We start from the raw sequence: 17,546 nt of genomic DNA, 5'->3' as shown, positions 1-17,546 counted from the left end.
GTGCATAAGAATAACCCACTTTGAAGCCTGAAATCTGATTTTGAGCCATAGTTTGAAACCTTAACCACTGCTTTGGAACGCTAACTTCAGTGTAAAAAAAATGAATATAATTGTTATGAGAGATAGTAAAAATGTAGGGTAAGGCTCTTTTTAGTGAAAAAAAAAATGACCAAGGCTGACCCTTGACCCCCCCAACCCCTACTTTTAACACGTAACCTTAACCATAGTTTAAAAGCTAAAAAGTATTAAATCTTATATATTTAGATTTACATTGTAATGCGTGAAAACAAAACCAAATTGTGAACATATTGGACACGTTGCAATAATGGCACCAAGAGTTTCTTAAAAAGAAAAGGATTTTATTTTGTAACGGAACCCAAAACAGGTTTGAAGCAACACTGGTAAACCATCAAGTTAATCAACCAAAAATGGGACCTCCCGCCGAAAACAATTCCAATAGTCGTACAAAGCCGGAGAAGAAAACAAGAATGGTGATGCTGAGGAAACTAGAAAAAAAAAAATCATCATACACCATAACATGAAAGAACAAAATCAGCAGCTTGTTTAAAAAGGTGAAACATAATGTCACATGTGACACATCTAGTAGCCTTGATGAGCATTTTTTTTTCTCAGTCAAAAAGATTTTAAAACAAAATAAATGTACACGTGCTATGGTTAGCAATGACATTCTGGCATTCTATTAGTTAGCTTATGAGCTAGCTAACACAGGATGTTGGAAATGATCCAATTTTGCTTTACTTGTTGACTGCCACTTGCACTTGCACATCAACATTTCACACAGTAAGTCAACTTGTAAGGGAAATGAGCTGAAAATTGAAATTGTGACAATTTTTCTCGTGGTGTACAAAAAGTTACAAGTACTGTATTGGTATTTTTCAGAAAATGACTTCCAAGGACGTAAGCTTGCATTGCTTTCTTTGACTGCTCCATCCAGTCTTGCACAATGTGCTGTCACACTCTTGCCATTGTGCAAGTAGACATCCTTGGAATTTTTTTTTTTTTCAAATACCCATAACTTTTTGTGAGTCTTTAAAAACGAACGTGGACGGCAGATGTGCTACGTCATTTCAGAAGATAACGCTAATAACGTTAGCATGGAAACGGTAGGCGAAATGAGCTAATCCACGCGGTCTACATATGTCTATTTCTGATACAGAAAATTACTTAAGTGAATGGTGAATGTTAATCTTAATTTGCCACTCTTGTCTCATGTGGGGGGCACGTATATATTTCTATTTATATATATTTGTTGTATGAAAATAAATCTATACTGCGGTGTTCCGCATCAACAGCAATTGCGAGTGAAGCGGACTGGACCATTCTGAAAGTTCTGCCTGAGAACGGGAGCAGTTTGAAGCAACGCAGGATTAATAAAATATCTTTTCCCTCCGCCCGTTGATAAATTCATTCAAAATAAAGTCGGACTATTATTATCTTTTCTAAAAACAAAATCATACGTTGACGGTAGGTTGGCATTTGTACATTGAAAATACCGTTGTGGATATTTACACAAGCTTATATCACGGTTTGCAACAGAGTGTGAACAAACAATTGCATAGCAGATCAGAAACCAAAAAGAAAATCAAATCAGCTGGAACTTTTTTTTTTTCAATGGGATTTTTTCTTCTTTTTTTTTTGCTTTGGTGCGCTTGGTTCATAGTTTCATCACTTCCTCTGCCACCAAAAAGTCCATAGGACTCATCCAAAATGAACCAAAAAAATAAAAAAACTTTAAAAAGTGCCATTATGCTACATTGATCAGCTGATCCACGTCTGCTATTCGACAGGTCATACGAGTGAGTACCTCAACACGCACGCACACGCAACACTCTTCTTTCGTGATTTCCCGAGTTTTGGTCACATGGACAGTGTCTCCAACACATGCATTCACACGCACACTCTCACCTCTACTCTCATACGTACACACGAACACCAAAGACAAACAAGGAAAACACACATTACCCCTAACACACTCTCCCGTCGATACTGTCTTGCACACATGCTCAAACACACACACGAACAACAGAGGAGTCGAGTTCCATCGCGGCCGGTAAAGCGTTATAGAGTCCACAAGCACCGTTTAGGAAAAGGCCTCAAAAGTGTCCTTGGGCAGGGGGTCCAGGGTGGGGGATTGGGGGGTGAAGCTCCATCCCGCACACAAACGCTTCAACCAAGATCGGTCGGGTGTACATTCAGACTCGTCAGGCAGTCACTGACAACGCTTCAAGTGTCCTTTTAGTCGTTTGGCCCGCCCCCCCCTGGCCAATGAGGCCTCGTCACCCCCCCCACCCGCCTCACCGCCTTTGCTGCGCGTAGACCGGGTAGGCAAGCGTCACATTCAGAGAGTCGTTGTGCTGCACCAGAGATGTGTGCTGGTAGTGGAGAACCAGTTCTTTCAGCGAGCCGTACAGGTTGTACGGCTCGGCAAAGCCGAAGCCTGACGGCGTCTTGTTGATGACGCAGTGCTTCACCTCGCCGTCCACGCTGCACCAGGAAGAATACGTTTGGCGTTAACATCACGTCAACGGGAAAATAATTCAGCGCTTTCTGAGTAAGCGGGCGGGATACTCACACGACGCTGCAGGCGTAGCATCCCGCCTTGCTGCTCTCGCGCACCAGAAACGTTCCGTCTCGCTTGTCCTGGAGGAGCGCCTCGGCCTGCAGCCGGTTGATGTTGCCCAGTTTCCAGGAACGCTCGTCGTGATGGGGGAGGTCTTCGTCGTCATCCACCATCGAGTATTGACTGCGGGGACAAAAAGGATGCACGTTAGCATGTTAGCCATTAGCGTGAGATTTCTTGGCGCAAAGTTGACGCTTACTCTTCGGTGTTGTCGTTCTTGATTCCCAGCCAATCGTTGAGCTTCTTCTGCCGGACGCCCTTCTGGGTCAACCACCTGCAAGACCACACTTGGATGTTAATCGCAATGTACACAAATCAGTGAGTCACGCGTCAGATTACAACAGTAGCGCAAATAAAGCTGTGACTTCTTCGTGAGGCGGGTCCACTTACATGAGGTACTGGTCTCGGGTCTTGCGCAGCTGGATGAGGTCCGGCTTGATGCTGTTCATACGCTTGTCGATTTCCCGGTAGTCGGCCGCCTGCTTCTTCAGGTCCTCCTCCAGGCGGCTCTTGCTGTCCACAATCTCGCTAATCCTGGATTTGAGCTTATCGTAGTTGCCCATGATCCTGAAAGCACAGGTTGCTCTCATTTAGTTCTACTGTTAACAGCTCCTGGCGGAGCAGTGGATGCTAATGCTAATGTCTTGTTTACCTCTGGATCTCCTTGTCGTTGCCCTCCCTCCTGAACTTCTCGATGTACTCTTTGCTGTAGCGCTCTTGCGTTTGACACTGCTCCTCGAAGATCTTGATGGTTTCATTGAACGCCTCAATGGCGGTCCTCTTCATTTGGATTTCCTGGACGAAGATGAGGACGCGTTTAGCCCAACGCCTTCGGCTCCGTGGATGGAACAATGCCAAGAGGACGCGGCACTTACTTGCGACGTTCTGGTGTACTCCTCGTACAGACGGTCGTACTCCTTGTTCTTCTCCTGGTACTGCTGGTGGTACTCGCACAGCTTCCTGCCCACGGCTTCGATGTTGTCCTCTTTCACCACTTGATCCTGAGAGCGGAGCGCACGGCGTCAAGCTTGGCGTGGCGGGATCCCACCGGCGGCGGCGGAAGCACAGCGCTAACGTCACCAACCTGCTGGTGCTTGGAGACCGGATAGAGTAGCTTGACGTCCAGCTTGGGGTTGTACTGCGCCAGCGACTCGTTGCGGTAGTGGTTGATGAGCTCCACCACGGAGCTGAAGGTGAGCGGGTCCGAGAAGCCGTACTTGCCGTCGCGGTGGAATATCTTGATAAGCTTGTTGTTGCCGCCTTTCCTGTTAAATGGAAGAAAAGAATAAATAGAGTAAATCAATACTAGCCGCTAAACGCTAAATGGAAACGGCCAAGACAGGAGTGAGTGCTTACCTCAGCGTTAGCGTGTAGTCGCCGTGCATCTTGGTGGACGCGTCGCGAACCAAAAAGGTGCCGTCCGCCGTGTCCCGTAGCTTCTCGTTGACCTCCTCGCGGGAGATGTCTCCCCAGTACCATTCGGCGTCCTGAAGCGCCATGCTGCTGTTCTGAACGTTGTTAGTGACGGGGGCGGACTTAGGCGGCTTCGGAGGAAGAGCTGGAGGAGACAAAGACACACAGCAGGTCAAGTCAAGTCTTTTTTTTTTTTAATAATAAAATCATTATTAGTATCTTTGAAGTAATACCTTTAAAGAAAAAAAAACTGTATGCAAAAAATGCACGGGACACGGAGCAAACAAAGTTTATGAGCCAGTCATCCATGCAAATATTCAATTGATCTTAAGACATCCCTCCAGTCGCCGCCCCTGGCGGAAAGATGTCGATTCATGAGCGTGAATTCCATTGAGAAAAGCCACCCATGAATCCACAAAGCCGTTCATGCTTTCATTGGCGGAACATTCCAGACCTGAGTCTCATTTTTGGAACGGTGCGTGCGTGCGTGCGGACGGGCGCGCGGCTTTTAGGCAACAGCTGGCGACAGCGATGGCGTGTGACCCGTCGGAACATTGCGAATGGCGGAAATAATCTTAAATCCGTGACGGTGCCCCTCGCTCGTTGACAGTTTAACGGGTGGTGCTAAAGGTGCCGCTCTATTTATAACCAGCCTTTGCAGCGGTGGAGGGGGGAGGGGGGGTGGCTTCCTGCCTCTGCACAGCCGGAACACCACTTTTACATTTACATGCCATTAAAAATCCAGTCCTTCCATCTTCTTTAACACTCCCATGTGGGACTGGTCGCCAGTCAAACACGCCACTTTTTCATACTCTGCACTGCTAAAAAGCCTGTCCATGTTTTTTACACCAACTACACAACTATTGACATCATCCAATGCAAGAGTTTCCAACACAGAACCTTTTGCCACACACGCTATCTTATAAAATCACCACAGCGGGAAGAAAAAAAAAATCCATTAAAGAGAACCTGCTCGGTAACGCGTTACATCACTCACCGCAGCCAATCAGGCGGGAGCTGTGTCACCGGGCGCTCCGGCATCCTTCATTTCCCAGCGGCATGAAGTCATCCCAAAAGCTTTTCCCTGTGTTCCCTTCTCGCTTTGATTTGCAACCAAAAACACTCAAGAGGATCATTAAATGACTCCTAAAATGTTCCGGCGTCTTGCGGTGACGAGACCTCGCGTGCGTCTGACATCTCTCGTCCTCTGGCTGCCTCACACTCTTCCTCCCTCGCCATCCTCTCCCTCTCTCTCTCCCTCCCTCCTGTCCTGGTTCTCTCTCTCTCCCTCGCTTGCTCATTCGCTCTGGTCCCCGCAGCCCACCCGCCCCTCCCCTACCCTTCCCTCCCGGCTGTGGCCAGCACACAAAGCCGAGCTGGCTGTGCTGCGGCAACGCACGTCCACACAACCCCCCCACCTCTAAAATACGCTGGTAATCCCGCAGCGTGACACGGATAACCGCCTCCATTTCCTGAGCGCTGCTAAAATAGATGGCGCTTCTTGGAAAGGTGGAACAGCTCAAGTGGAATGCCGTCAGGTCGTCAAAGTGCACCGACTCAAATAAGCGTCTGAAAATGCGACCTGGTGGAGGTCGCAATTTCAAATTGAAACGTTTGGATTTGTCGATCTGTCCAGTAATCAATGAATCTGATAGAACAAAAGTTTGAGTCGCAAGAATAACAAGAATGAATTACGGCGATCTTCAGGTTGCTGGTGAGAAGTTGGAATTGTGAGGATTTGGACCAATCAAATTTGATTATAAAATATAGTTAGGGAGTCATTTGAGAATGTAATTCTCACTGTTACTTTTGCTCAGGCTGCAAAGTTTCGCTAATTGTTCGTAATTGCTGCCCGCGGGCACCAGTTGCTGTCAGGAGACTTACGTTGCAAGTTGTGCATGCTTCTCTTGTCGGCGTCTTGCCTTTCCGACGGCAACCCAAAAAATTGCATTAAATCCAAATGGAGTTCACGTAGCGTAGCGTTCCATGTGCTCTGCTAGAATCCGGATAATCGGCGGCGCGCGAGGACAGGTGCGGCGTGCCCAACGTTGCCACACTAATAATTAGCCTCCGCCGCCGCGCTGAGAGCTGCACTCTCACTCGCTCGCTCTCTCTCGCAGTCCCCGCCCTCTCTCTATCTCTCTCGTGTGTTTGGAGAAGAGGAGGTAACTTATGATTAACTTGCAAACTTTCAAATATTTGCTGAGCTGGACACTCAGGGCGGGTGGGGGTGGCGGCTAGGGCTGAACAAGAGGCGCTCTGTGGCAGCTCCGCTTTCCAGCCAACCAAATCTAAGTGGACCTTTTGTCGCAAGCTTAAAATAGACGAGCGGTCGTCGGGAGGAGGCGTGCACGCACGCACACACACACACCTTTCACTTAAAAATGTGTGTGTGTCGAACACTTCCTGAGCCGACTGGCGCTGCTTTAAAGCAAAGCTCCCCACCACCTTTTTATCTAATTTAAGCACTCTTGTTTACAACACACGACCAATGTAATCACGAAAATCAATGAGTTATTGCAATTTTATTCTGCTAAATATCAAAATCACCCGCCCCTCCAACGCAAAAAAAAAAAAAAAAAAATCAAGATTTGAACGCAAAGAATTGAGGGCTACTTTTCAACTGGGTGAAAAGTATAATTATAGCCCTCATTTTGGAATTCCAAAGCTGCCCACGTCTCCAGCGTTTGACTCTTCATGAAGTAACACGGCTATAAATAAAGCAAGAAAGCAAACAAACGCCAGTGAAAATGACTGCGTGACATCAACGAGTGGCGTAAAAGCGCCATTGTGCCACGTGCCGCCGACAACGGACAGCAAAGAGTCAGCCTTAAAAACCAGCGTGACATCGGAACGGCAATTAACATGCACACGTGTGTGCAAAGCGCTTGGAAATCCCCGTGTGCAGACTTTGTTCGCAACTCGGACGAGATGCTATCAAGATTTCTTAACGATCCAAATCTAGGCCTACTTTTCACACAGCCTGTACAAGAGATGTGGCTGTAAAAAAAAAAAAGTGCATTTGAGCACAAGACACATTTTAACAACGTGCCACAGAAAACCAATTCGGAACCATTTGTCAAATTTGTGAGCTAAGCTTATTGAAGATAGTTGAATGGGTTAAAGTTCAACTGTGCACGATAAGAAGGGAAAAAGTACCTGGAGCCGCCTGACTTTCAGTACTTTCGCTGGCTATGAGAAGCTCGATGATCCTGACGTGGACGTCCAGGCTGGGCTCGCAGCTGAGGAAAAAGAAAAGGACAAAGAAGACGTCAGCAGGCGTGTTGGCTGCCGCCGTGCTTGTTCCTGCTTAGCAACAGTTAGTTAGCTGCAGCCTACGGAAGGCATTTCTTCGACTGCTTTGAGACCTTTCTGGGCACCAGAAGGACAACTAAGAGAATGATTGAGTGTGACTTTTTCCACTCCACTTTTGTGAATGACGAAATGAAGCAAAAGTGCATTTCTGCGACGACGTCCCTCCCTCCGTCCCTCCCACCTGGTGCTCTGCTGCCTGAAGAAAACCGGGCTGAAGATCTCGCCCAGCGCTCGGGCGTTTAACAGGTTCTTGGCGGCGTTCTGGCAGACGCGAGCCAAGTGGCGCAGCACGCACTGGAGGGCCAGCCAGTACTGGGGGGGCAGGGCGGGGCTGTTGGCCGCGCGACGCAGCTGTTGGCCGCACTCGTCTGCATTGGACACCTCTGTCCCAACGAAAAAACAAACAACAACGTGTGAGAACATAGCAACCGGACTTGAGGAATGGAACAAAATGAACAAAGTTTTTTTTGCAAGCCGCAGAGGGGACACGCTTGACAGAGAGAGAAAGCTACACTAGCGGCTGATTGGCTGCCTGCCTGCCTGCGAGCGACTTGTTTTAGTCGCCTTCAACCGCACATATCCTGTTTCGGGCCATGTGACAGCCTGTCGAGCAACGCTGATGATTTTGCACAAGCACAAGACGGGCCGCCATCACAATCGTTTGCAATGAGTCGACGAGAATTTCGGCCCTGCGTTTCGTGCAACCTACCATTTGTAAAATTGTCTCTTCACCGGCTCAACGTTAGACGCATTTTACAAAATAAACGCAAACAACTCACTGTGCATTGGAAGCGGCCTGCACAATGGCAAACAGACTATTGAGGAAACCGTGCAGCAGATAGGAAGTGATTCTCAACAGCGCCCGAGTGTTTATGTGCGGCGGAGAGAAGATTAAACAGTTTGGAAAGGTGTCTGGAAATTCAAGCGTACTCGGGCGGTCTGGCGGTTTGCGCTCAGAGTACTCCGTGTTCAGCGCAGTTGTACATGACGTCAGCGAGGAAAAGAAACACATGTTCACCTTTGGCGGTGTGCACCAGCTGCGCGTAGACGGCGGTGGGGACGATGGGCTGAGGGAGGTCCTGAAGGTACCGGCGCAGGCCGTCGCACAGGGCGGGAAGCTCCATCTGCTCCAGGTCGCCAGAGGACGGATCTGCAAACGTGGCACAAACCGCAATGTTTTTTTCTCAAAAGCAGGTGCCTGAAGCGGACCTGCCAATTTCCCAGCTAGTACTGGAAGCGGGACGCTAGCTGGGGCTAAAGGCGCAGCGGAGAACAGGTTTTGGGATTTTAAAATCTGACAATGATTTAAGCCACAAATTTTTGTTGATGTAAATATATATGCTAATGGATGCTAATTACCATTAAGCATTTTGCAATTTGTTTAATTTTGTATCGTGTCAAATCTACTTACCAGACTCCAAATATTGCCTGACTTCATTACCGCCCCCTGCAGTAAAAGTCCGGTACAATGTGGGGTTCTCGAGACCTATAAAAAAAAAAAATAATTGGTGGCTTTGTTTATTGAGGAATGTATTATCCCGCAGGTTGTTTAGATAACGATAATGAGTACATAATGGATGCTGTCAAATCAAACACACCTTTTTTCTCGATGGCGTCGAGCAGACGGGCCAGGTGTGGCGGCGCCGTCTCAGGGAGTGAAAACTGCTCTGTCAGGTCCAGCAGCCACAAGCCTTTCAAAAGAAAACCAAAAAAAAGTGAAGATTTGAGAAGAAATAGTTAAGCGGCAAAAAGCCAACGGGAGAGAAACGTGCTTTGCGGTTACGGTTCGAGTTGACTGCAGGCCTATCTGACGGCGGACAGCCGCAGCGGTTTCCGAAATTCCGTTTTACCGATATGCGGCGAGAAAGGCGCTGCCGCGCTTTTGATGCTGTTGCTTTCACGCACGGCGTAGGAACAAAAACTTTAGCGGGCAAAGCTCAAGTGAGGACGCCGCCGCAAGCCTCTCGGAATGTTAGGAATGAATGAGTCCATTTATCTTCAACAACAGGAATTATTCACTTGAAGGCAAAAATGTAATTCTTTATGACTTCAAAAGACTTGAGTGTACAATCGTTGGGTGTACTTTGGGTTGGCTGGCTGGCAGCAGCAATAAGAAAAAAAAAAGAGCAGCGTTGTGGTTGGAAGCCATGCACAGGAAGCGCCGCGCTCGGCTTACAAGCTGGCAGGAAGTTGAAAAAGTCGCGGACGGCCAAAAAAGTTGAGTATTTACAAGGGCGTGAGGCGCTGAATAAATACGTTTGCCATGATGAGAGGTAAGGCAGGTTGGCAATTTTTTTTTTTTTTTCTTTTTCCTTAAGCGCTTTAGTGCCGGCCAGGTGTGGACATGAAAGCGCAGCGCTGAAAGGCTCCACTGTCTCCGCTTTCAAAAAAGGCCAACAGACTATGAATGGAAGTCTTTCTTGAAAAGCATATTTTGCTTTCAAAATTCTTTTTTTTTTTTACCTCCCCTCCCGTCCTACTTTTTAAACCTGGCCAATTAAACGCAAGCTTTGCTAGCCGCGTCGCACGTGTTCAAAGAATGAAACGCTTCATCCGAAGCCACTTCCTCTTTGGCCGCCATCTTGCGTGTGAAGAAAACGCTTGGTGACCGCACTCCAATACTTAAAAAGTGCATGTCGGACAAGAGCGAAGGGGGGTCTCAGAAGCGGTGAACTCTGAGACGGAATATTTCCCGAAATAGCGGCACAGACATGATGTGCTGCCACGGGGCACCTTGACTCGATGTCCAAAACGGATGACGACTTTTTCTCAGAAATTAATTCACAAGTTATATTTGAAGCCCCCCCCTTCCCAATTGCAGCCATAAAAATGACTGACTGCAATATCTGGGCTCGCCTTACTGGAGATAACGTTTCGGACAAAGTCGAGACGTTGCCGTGCTGTGCCCGCCGACGCTGCCCGGATTGCCTTTCTTCTTGGTACCGCGGATGGGCGGGAACTTTTGGCACGGCTGAAAAGTCCAGTGCATGCATGTAAAAAAAAATAAAAATAAATAAATAACGTGTTCTCTCATCACAATGCCACCACGGGTTTGGACAGGCCGCGCAAACGGGGCTTTCCGTCCCAGACAGATGGCAAGGTCAACATGTCTGCAGATAATTGCGGACCTTGACGAAACTTAAGCACCCATAATGGAGGCCGTCTCTATGCAAAGAGGCGCCCCCGGACGGGTCCGAGCAGGCCCGCGTGGTTGAATGAGTGAGCCCGAAGGCAGCTGCCGCCGCTAAACGCCACGTCTGAACCGGGCGAACTGCAGACCGTGTGGGCAAGACTGGGCCGGACGCTAAAGATAGAGCGCGCCGAGGTAAATATAGAGAAGCTGCTCAAGTGACGGCCATTTTCACATTCTAATGTTTCTTCTCGTCTGGGGAGGCCAGGCGGCGACAAGCGGCAAAGCTCACGTGGTGGCCGCAGGTTTAGAGATATTTTGCCCGACGTGCAAGCAAGTTTGGGACGCGGCGCGCTGGAGCGCATTCCACATCCTGGTGAGACGCCGGGCCAGCGGAGACAGTAGCTCGCCCTGCAGGCCCAAGCGTGCGCTGCGCTGTGAGCGAGCGAGCGAGCGAGCAGGAGTCGACCAATGACAGGACTGTTGCCAGACGGCGCCGCTCTCTGTTCCCGTCGAGGTCTGCTCAGGTCACAAACATTTTATAGAGAACCTTCAGTATTTCACGGTCCTGTCAGAGTGACTGGAGCGAGCGCGGCCAAAGTGTGCCTTGTGGTTATGTTATTCAAAGTATTTACTCGCAAACAAAATGCAGAGAAACTCCCCCCCCCACACACACACACCCTTGAGCTCTTGCAAACGGCGTGTCATGCGCTGGCCTGAACAAACAAACCATTTTCATGTCTTCTCCGGGCCCTGGGCTCGACTTAACCCTTTTGAAGGCGCGCATAAAAGCGACGTTGATCAAATGGGCGCCGTGGACGGACGGCGCGGCTCGAGAGCTCCGCCGGGGTTTTTTTTTTTTTTTTTGGTGAGGTTTTAGGGCGTCGCCGCACTGTGAGCGTTACCAGATGTGCCTGGCCAGCGCTGCGCGGAGGAGACAGGATGTCGATGGAAACTTAACCATTTGAGCATTTAGTGAGGTCCATCCGTGTACTCGTGTGCGTTTTGTCTTCACTGTTGCTGGTGTACTGGTGAGATGATTCCGTCATTCCACAACTGCACGGAAACGTCAGAGCTGAAAGTGGCTATCAAGGCCGTGGCGTAAAAGCTTCCCATTTGCCGTCCAGCGACCCGACAGCCAGTGATGGATGTCGGCGGAGCGGTTAAGTGAGGTCACGCCCCTCCCCGAACGTGTTCCGCACGCTAAAAAGCCGTCGCACCTCTCGTCTGCGCGGCGCCTAATCCCGCTCTCAGACGCCGCCAAAGAAGCTTTGCTGGTCCAGTCTCTCCGCGCCATCCGCTAATGAGGCGGATCCGACATCTTTGTTCAGATATGGTGGCGAGGCTCTTTGCCGTTGGTGCGCCGCACTTTGACCGCGCGGTCAACAAGGCGCTCGACGGGGACACTTTGAGCAATGTTTGTCTACTCGGAATTTGCTTTTGCGCCGAAAGAGTATCAGGTTGCTCCCGAGAAAATGAATCAGTAACTCTCAGATGACTGCGTACGGGCCCAGTTCACCAAAAAGATATTTTACTGTTTCATGGAAGATCCCTTGGAGAGCACGCCAAGCTTGTTTTGGGGAAACGCCAAGGAGATGCGGCCTATGTGTATTTTGCAAAATATTCCCTGGCGCACTGAACCATATCACTTGGAGGAAGTGCGCTTTCAAGCAAAACTATAATTTTCTCTGTCAAAATTCAGTCACCAAGGAAATCATGAAAACATTTGTTGTTGTTGAGGAAATCTAAGAAACAAAAGCTTCTCGGCAGAGGCAATCAGGTGAGAAGTTTACGGTGGCCGCTAAATTGTTACAACAATGCTTCAAAGTCGCTAAGCGTACTGTTTGCCACCAAAGAAGAACCTTCCGGCAGCTCGCCACATCACACGTAGAGAGCCGCGTTATGCAAACTCTGCCCATCCGGCGGATTTAGTAATCTGGGCTAAATCCTTCCCCGGCCAGTTTCAAAGCTTCACGATTCAAACCAGAAATGCGAGAGATGTGCCGAGCGGCGGATCACGATGCGGGCTCCCTCGCTGGTTGGCAAAACCTCAACGCCCCCCCCCCAGCCTCTACGAGATGCAGCCCGCGGCACTTTATCTCAAACATGCATTGACGTGTTTTGCAGCGATAAGTTACACTAAAACGGCTGCATTCCACCAAGCGACGCAAACACACAACGGCGCAATCCGGGCTCCAAATCAGACATCAACAATTCCGCCCTTCAAAAACGTACAGTTGATAAAGTACAAGGCAAAACAGTAAGTTTGGTGAGCGACATTTTCACTTGGGGTGTGCTCACTTTTTCTTCGCCGTTGTCCCACGAAAAGAGATCAGACAATATTTACACAAATGTCAGGTTGTGCGCTCACTTTTTGGGCAAAAAAGCAAATAAACTTTAAGCACTTGAGAAAACATCGCACATTTCTCCCCTCGGCTCCAAAAACAGATTTCGCAAGCGTCACGTCGGCGTGGCCCCTCGGAGAAGACATGAGCCTCCTTCATTGTTCGCCAAGCGGGCGAGCGGGGCCCGGGAAAAGGGAACGACACTTTCATGTTTTTGGGAGCTGAGGAATGAGGCGGAATGCTTTCTCGGCCTCTTCACATCTGCTGCACTCATGTAAGCTCCCGTGGCCCCCTTTTCCCACCCTCAATCATCCTCCTCCCCCTGGCAGTCCAACTGCAGGAGTTATCCAAACATGCAAACTGTAGAGGAGGATGGGGGTGCTGGGCGATAAATCAAAACGTCCCCCCGCCCCCAAAACAAAAAAAACCATCGTCAAAGCCCCCCCGGAGCTGGAAGGGTCCTCGCGAGCCTGTCGCTCAGGGCCCTCGCTCCACTTGTGCGCTTACTTATCCTCTGCACACACATTAGCCTTTTAGCCGAGCGCCCCCCCACCCAGATAGACGAGGACAGTGAGACTTTTCTTCTCTTGGTGCTACGTATGCCACAACGCCACTCATGCGCGCTGCGGGTACTAAACGCCGCCCCGCCCGGACACTGCTCCTGCTGCTGCCCGTAAAACCGCAGCAAAAAAATGTCGTCATCATCGGCCACAAACGGGTGCAGGAAGCTGAGGCCACACTCGGCTCGTTCTGATCAAGAATGTCACTTAAAGCCCCTCGCAGTCTCAACACGCGGAATTACTTTTCGCCAACTTAGCACGAGATGTTAACTAGCACAAAACGTCACAAGAAACAACCAAACGCTGGGACTCACCTTGTTCCGAGTCGGAATCGGCTTCGGTCCTGAACCCAGCAGGGGCGACGGGCAGCGGGCGCAGAGGGCGGGGCTTGGGCGTGGGCGGCGAGATGCGCTTCTTGCCGATGTACTCGACGTACGTGCCGGGGAAATCTCCCTTCTCCTGCGTGGTCTCGTTGAAGCCGGGCAGCCAGCCGATCTCGTCGGGCCTCTGCTCCAGGCCGTCCGTGTAGGCCAGAGACGCTAGGCCCACCAGCGCACCTTTGCTCACCAGAAGCACGTCCCCCACGTGAAGGTCAATGTCCTCCTCGCGCTCCTTCTTGTAGTCGTACAGCGCTCGATACTGGTAGCCTTCCGTGCTCATGTTGTCCACAAGATGTGTCACGTTTCCAAAGGGGAAAATAAAATAAAAACTCAAACTGCGATTCTTTTTGGGAGAGACCGGGCACGTCTAGCTGGTCTTCATTCTTTCGCACTTGTCGTCTCGGTTGGGTGATTTGCGGCTGTTTCTGTGTGTCGCCACCTCGCAGTGCGCACCCATCAGGGAAGAAGGAGGCCTCGCGGAGATGCTGTAGGGATGATGCTATGTAGAGCTGCGGAATGACACGCTGCTTTTAATATGACAAGGCAAACTATGTATTAAATGCAATTGGAATTGATTATATGTGCCGGCATTGGATTTATTACAATAGTGATACTTTGAGATACGAGTGATAGGCTATGTTCCCGATGGGGCCGCGGACCAGTGGTTTGAGACCACTGACTTACACTACATGTACTTCAGAAGACTTTGGAGAAGATTTCAAAAAGACACTCACAATTTTCTAATATTAAAAATTGTGTGAATGAGAGTATGTGGGGTCCACTGTGCCATAAAAAGCGCTCTGTGTGCATCTCTTGTACATAATAGTATCCATTTAGCAGCATAGCGGCTAACACCTCCTTGCTTTCTCGCTCCCCTGACAGCTCAATATATTGCATCGTCAAAGTTATATAACTTCCGCGGGGGCGAACAGGGGGCGAATACTACGACGTCGGCCGAAAGTCGTGCGGCGTTAAAGACCAGGTGGGGCACTTTGGACTTTTTCCCGTCGCGGTTTTTAAGAGGTTAAAAGTGAAAATTAGAGAGTGGCTGACGAAATGCTAACAGTTAGCAAGTCGGGGGTGGGTAGGGGGGTGAGCCCCCCTGTAAAGAATTACAAATTGACTTACTTGAATGATCTTAAGTTTACAATTGAAGGGGAAAGTTGACGTAAAAGTCGCAAGTTAATTTAAATATCCTCGTATTTGCCTAGCATTTTAAAATCGCGTCGAGTGCGGTCGATATACATTAAGCATTTTGCGCATGCGTAGCAGCGTACACCACCTACCTACCGAGCCAGCATGAATGCCCCTCGCTCCAAGTCGTTCTTTTCCGTCCCGTTTCCTCTTTTAGTTCCACTCCACGAAGTGCTTCAATATCGTGCTCAACCCGCGCGGAGGGCGTCGGAAAATGAACTCTCGAGTTGACGTGCTTCACGAAAAGTACGAGCAGCAGCTGCACGTCGACGTAGCGGTGCTGGCTGATTCGGAGTCCGGGACAAACGTTGCCCTGTGCAGCCAAACTGAAAGGGAGGGCACGAGAGGAACGAACGAGAGGGGGCGAGCCGGAAACGAAGGCGCTGATTGGTTCCTTCTTCTTGTCAGTCACATTCCTGACCAATCGGCGCAGCGGCGCCGCCCTTTTGTTCTCCCTGTCCTGGACTCATGCAACCCGAGCTGCTCGTGGAAGTTACGTAACGACGACAAAGTCCTGCTGCTTTTACGACGCGCTTCACACTTAAGCGCCATTAAATCGTGCCCTCGTATTCATAGTAACACAACGTTAAAATGTGTTGCGTCATCGCAGCATCCATATTCCATTCAGGTGTCAATACATCAAAGTTAATTACTTGTGTGCAGGGTAGGAACGTTGGTGTGTGTGTGTTAGTGCAAAGAGCGCATTGCATGCTGGTTAATGCGGGTGGCCTAATTACGGCAAAAAAAAAAAAAAAAAAAAATCCCTATCAAGAGTAAAGCTCCGTGTACTGCTAAAGGAGGCCGTATAAGCAGATTTGCAGCAGGCATGCCCCAGGCGGGACGGCCTAACAGCGTGGGAAGTGGACGTTGTGCATTTCTAACACACTGCAGAATACTGACAAGATTAAAATGCGTCAAGAAAAAGGGTTGCGTGTTCAAAAATGTTTTTGCGAAAGTCCAAAAAGTTCCCCCCTCTGCTATTGCGTGCGTATGGTAAAGGTTTTTGCATTTGTGTGTTGTTAGGCCGCTTCCTTCCTCTCTCTACCTCACTCAATGATTCATGAGCAACAATTCCCCATTTGGACACGACCACGACAGTCTGACCGACTTTGCCAGCTCGCTGGGCGTCTTCTCCCTGCATGATTCATATGCTGGGCTCCGATGCTTTTCTTCCTTACAGACCAAAAAGAAACAACAAATTTGCTTAAACCTATTATTATTATGAACCCCACCCTCTCACCACTCCTCCAAACTGTACATGTATGAAACAATAGTGTTTTGCCCAAGCCTCGTAAAGGTGTTTACCAGCACCTCTCTTTTTTTTGTCTAATCATTAACTAGAATGTGGAGGTTTGAAGACACGCCGTGAATAATTCATGGCGCTTTCGTGTACCGTGAGGTTCCAGTCGGCGTCCTGCCTCCGTCCTTTTGCTATGCAAATGGGGCTCATGTGCAGACTACCTAGCGAGGGGCCCATGTTGCACTTGGCTCATTAGGGTCACTAAACATGGCGTCTAAAATATGAAATTTGCACCCTCACACTCTCTGCGGGAGGTGCATTAGACAGGAATACACAGACCCAGCCAAGAAAGGAAAAGAGGAAAACTACAGGAGTGCTGGGGGGGCGTAATTTCCAAAATTCGACTGGGTTGAACACGTCTGCAGAATTGATTGAGTTTCACAGTGTGGTAAATCCGTGTTGGTGTTAGAGGTCAAAAGTTCAAATGTGTCAGGCGTCCCGGTATCTTAAAAGCAGGTGGGGCCCCTTTAAACTTTCATTCAGCGTCAATCAAGTCTCTCACTCGCCATTCATCCATTCACTCATTCATCGAGTCATTCAACTTCTCCGAGCTGACATACGAGAGGCCCTCGTCACATCAACGCCATCAACAGCCCCTTTCACACGTTTTGTTTTTGTACTGTGCATTTAGTGGAGCACTAAGTTCCGCCGTGTGTATTTGAGTAGCCATTATTTGAAGCTTTAGAGTTACCGTAACATCTATGCAAATTTTCCTTCGCCCATCTACGACTCTAAAATGAAGACTCTTTCAAAGTACTAACATTGAACATTTTGCTTGATGTGCACAAACACACACAAAAAAACAAACATTCACTTATTCTTTCACGTACGCACGTTTGAAAACTGTCAAGATGTGTCCATGTCAAGTCTTGTGATGTCTTTGAGAGGGGTGTTTCAAAGAAACGATGGAGGCTGGGGGGCATGAGGAGATGGAGGAGGAGGCCATGCATCAGCCTTAAACACGTCACATGAAGTAGGTCACGCCAAGAGCAGGAGCAAAACGGGGCCTCCGCCGCCAGCTCGCAGGCACCTTCATCATGTGACCCATTTCCCTCCTTTGTCTGCAAGACACGCCCACCACCATCATCATCAATATCATCATTTTAGAACAGTTTACTGTAAGTATCATGTGAATGGACAGACAAAAAAAAAAAAAGTGTTGCAATTATATTTTTGGTCAGTGTCAAAGTTTAGGCCTTGGCAGAGTTGTCGTTTATTTCTGGCTGGTTGGTCACTAAAATAGGACAAAAAGCAAAGTGTATGGTGAG

General features: G+C 49.0%; 1 protein-coding gene across 3 annotated transcripts; it reads right to left on the bottom strand.

Annotated features, from left to right (window-relative positions):
• Positions 1 to 338: 338 nt before the first annotated feature.
• Positions 339 to 15,304, bottom strand: pik3r1 (phosphoinositide-3-kinase, regulatory subunit 1 (alpha)). 3 transcript variants are annotated; one of them, XM_049739298.1, is made up of 15 exons: positions 15,075 to 15,304; positions 13,719 to 14,293; positions 8,968 to 9,060; positions 8,781 to 8,855; positions 8,388 to 8,519; positions 7,551 to 7,752; positions 7,214 to 7,296; positions 3,998 to 4,199; positions 3,726 to 3,906; positions 3,517 to 3,642; positions 3,294 to 3,436; positions 3,032 to 3,208; positions 2,841 to 2,915; positions 2,594 to 2,764; positions 339 to 2,505 (listed from the first exon to the last, which is right to left on the bottom strand). In XM_049739298.1, the coding sequence occupies exons 2-15, from the start codon at positions 14,062 to 14,064 to the stop codon at positions 2,316 to 2,318; spliced, it is 2,196 nt and encodes a 731-aa protein (XP_049595255.1). In that variant the 5' UTR covers positions 14,065 to 14,293; positions 15,075 to 15,304; the 3' UTR covers positions 339 to 2,315. The 3 variants fall into 3 exon arrangements, with proteins under 3 accessions (XP_049595255.1, XP_049595256.1, XP_049595257.1); XM_049739299.2 differs by lacking the exons at positions 7,214 to 7,296; positions 7,551 to 7,752; positions 8,388 to 8,519; ... (2 more) ...; positions 13,719 to 14,293; positions 15,075 to 15,304 and adding an exon at positions 5,939 to 7,095; XM_049739300.2 differs by lacking the exons at positions 7,214 to 7,296; positions 7,551 to 7,752; positions 8,388 to 8,519; ... (2 more) ...; positions 13,719 to 14,293; positions 15,075 to 15,304 and adding an exon at positions 5,052 to 5,297.
• Between the last annotated feature and the right edge of the window lie 2,242 nt (positions 15,305 to 17,546).

This window comes from Syngnathus scovelli, chromosome 13 (genome assembly GCF_024217435.2).
Source record: "Syngnathus scovelli strain Florida chromosome 13, RoL_Ssco_1.2, whole genome shotgun sequence".
Classification (NCBI taxonomy): Eukaryota; Metazoa; Chordata; class Actinopteri; order Syngnathiformes; family Syngnathidae; genus Syngnathus; species Syngnathus scovelli.
This window is presented reverse-complemented; position numbering and strand designations above follow the sequence as displayed.

Bases quoted from the DNA above. Each gene is read 5' to 3' on its own strand.
- pik3r1 (XM_049739298.1), bottom strand. From the start codon at position 14,064: ATGAGCACGGAAGGCTACCAGTATCGAGCGCTGTACGACTACAAGAAG. The intron at 9,061-13,718 runs GTGAGTCCCAGC...TTCTTTTGAAAG, and splicing joins CGATTCCGACTCGGAACAAG to GCTTGTGGCTGCTGGACCTG. The intron at 3,209-3,293 runs GTAAACAAGACA...CTGTGCTTTCAG, and splicing joins AACGACAAGGAGATCCAGAG to GATCATGGGCAACTACGATA.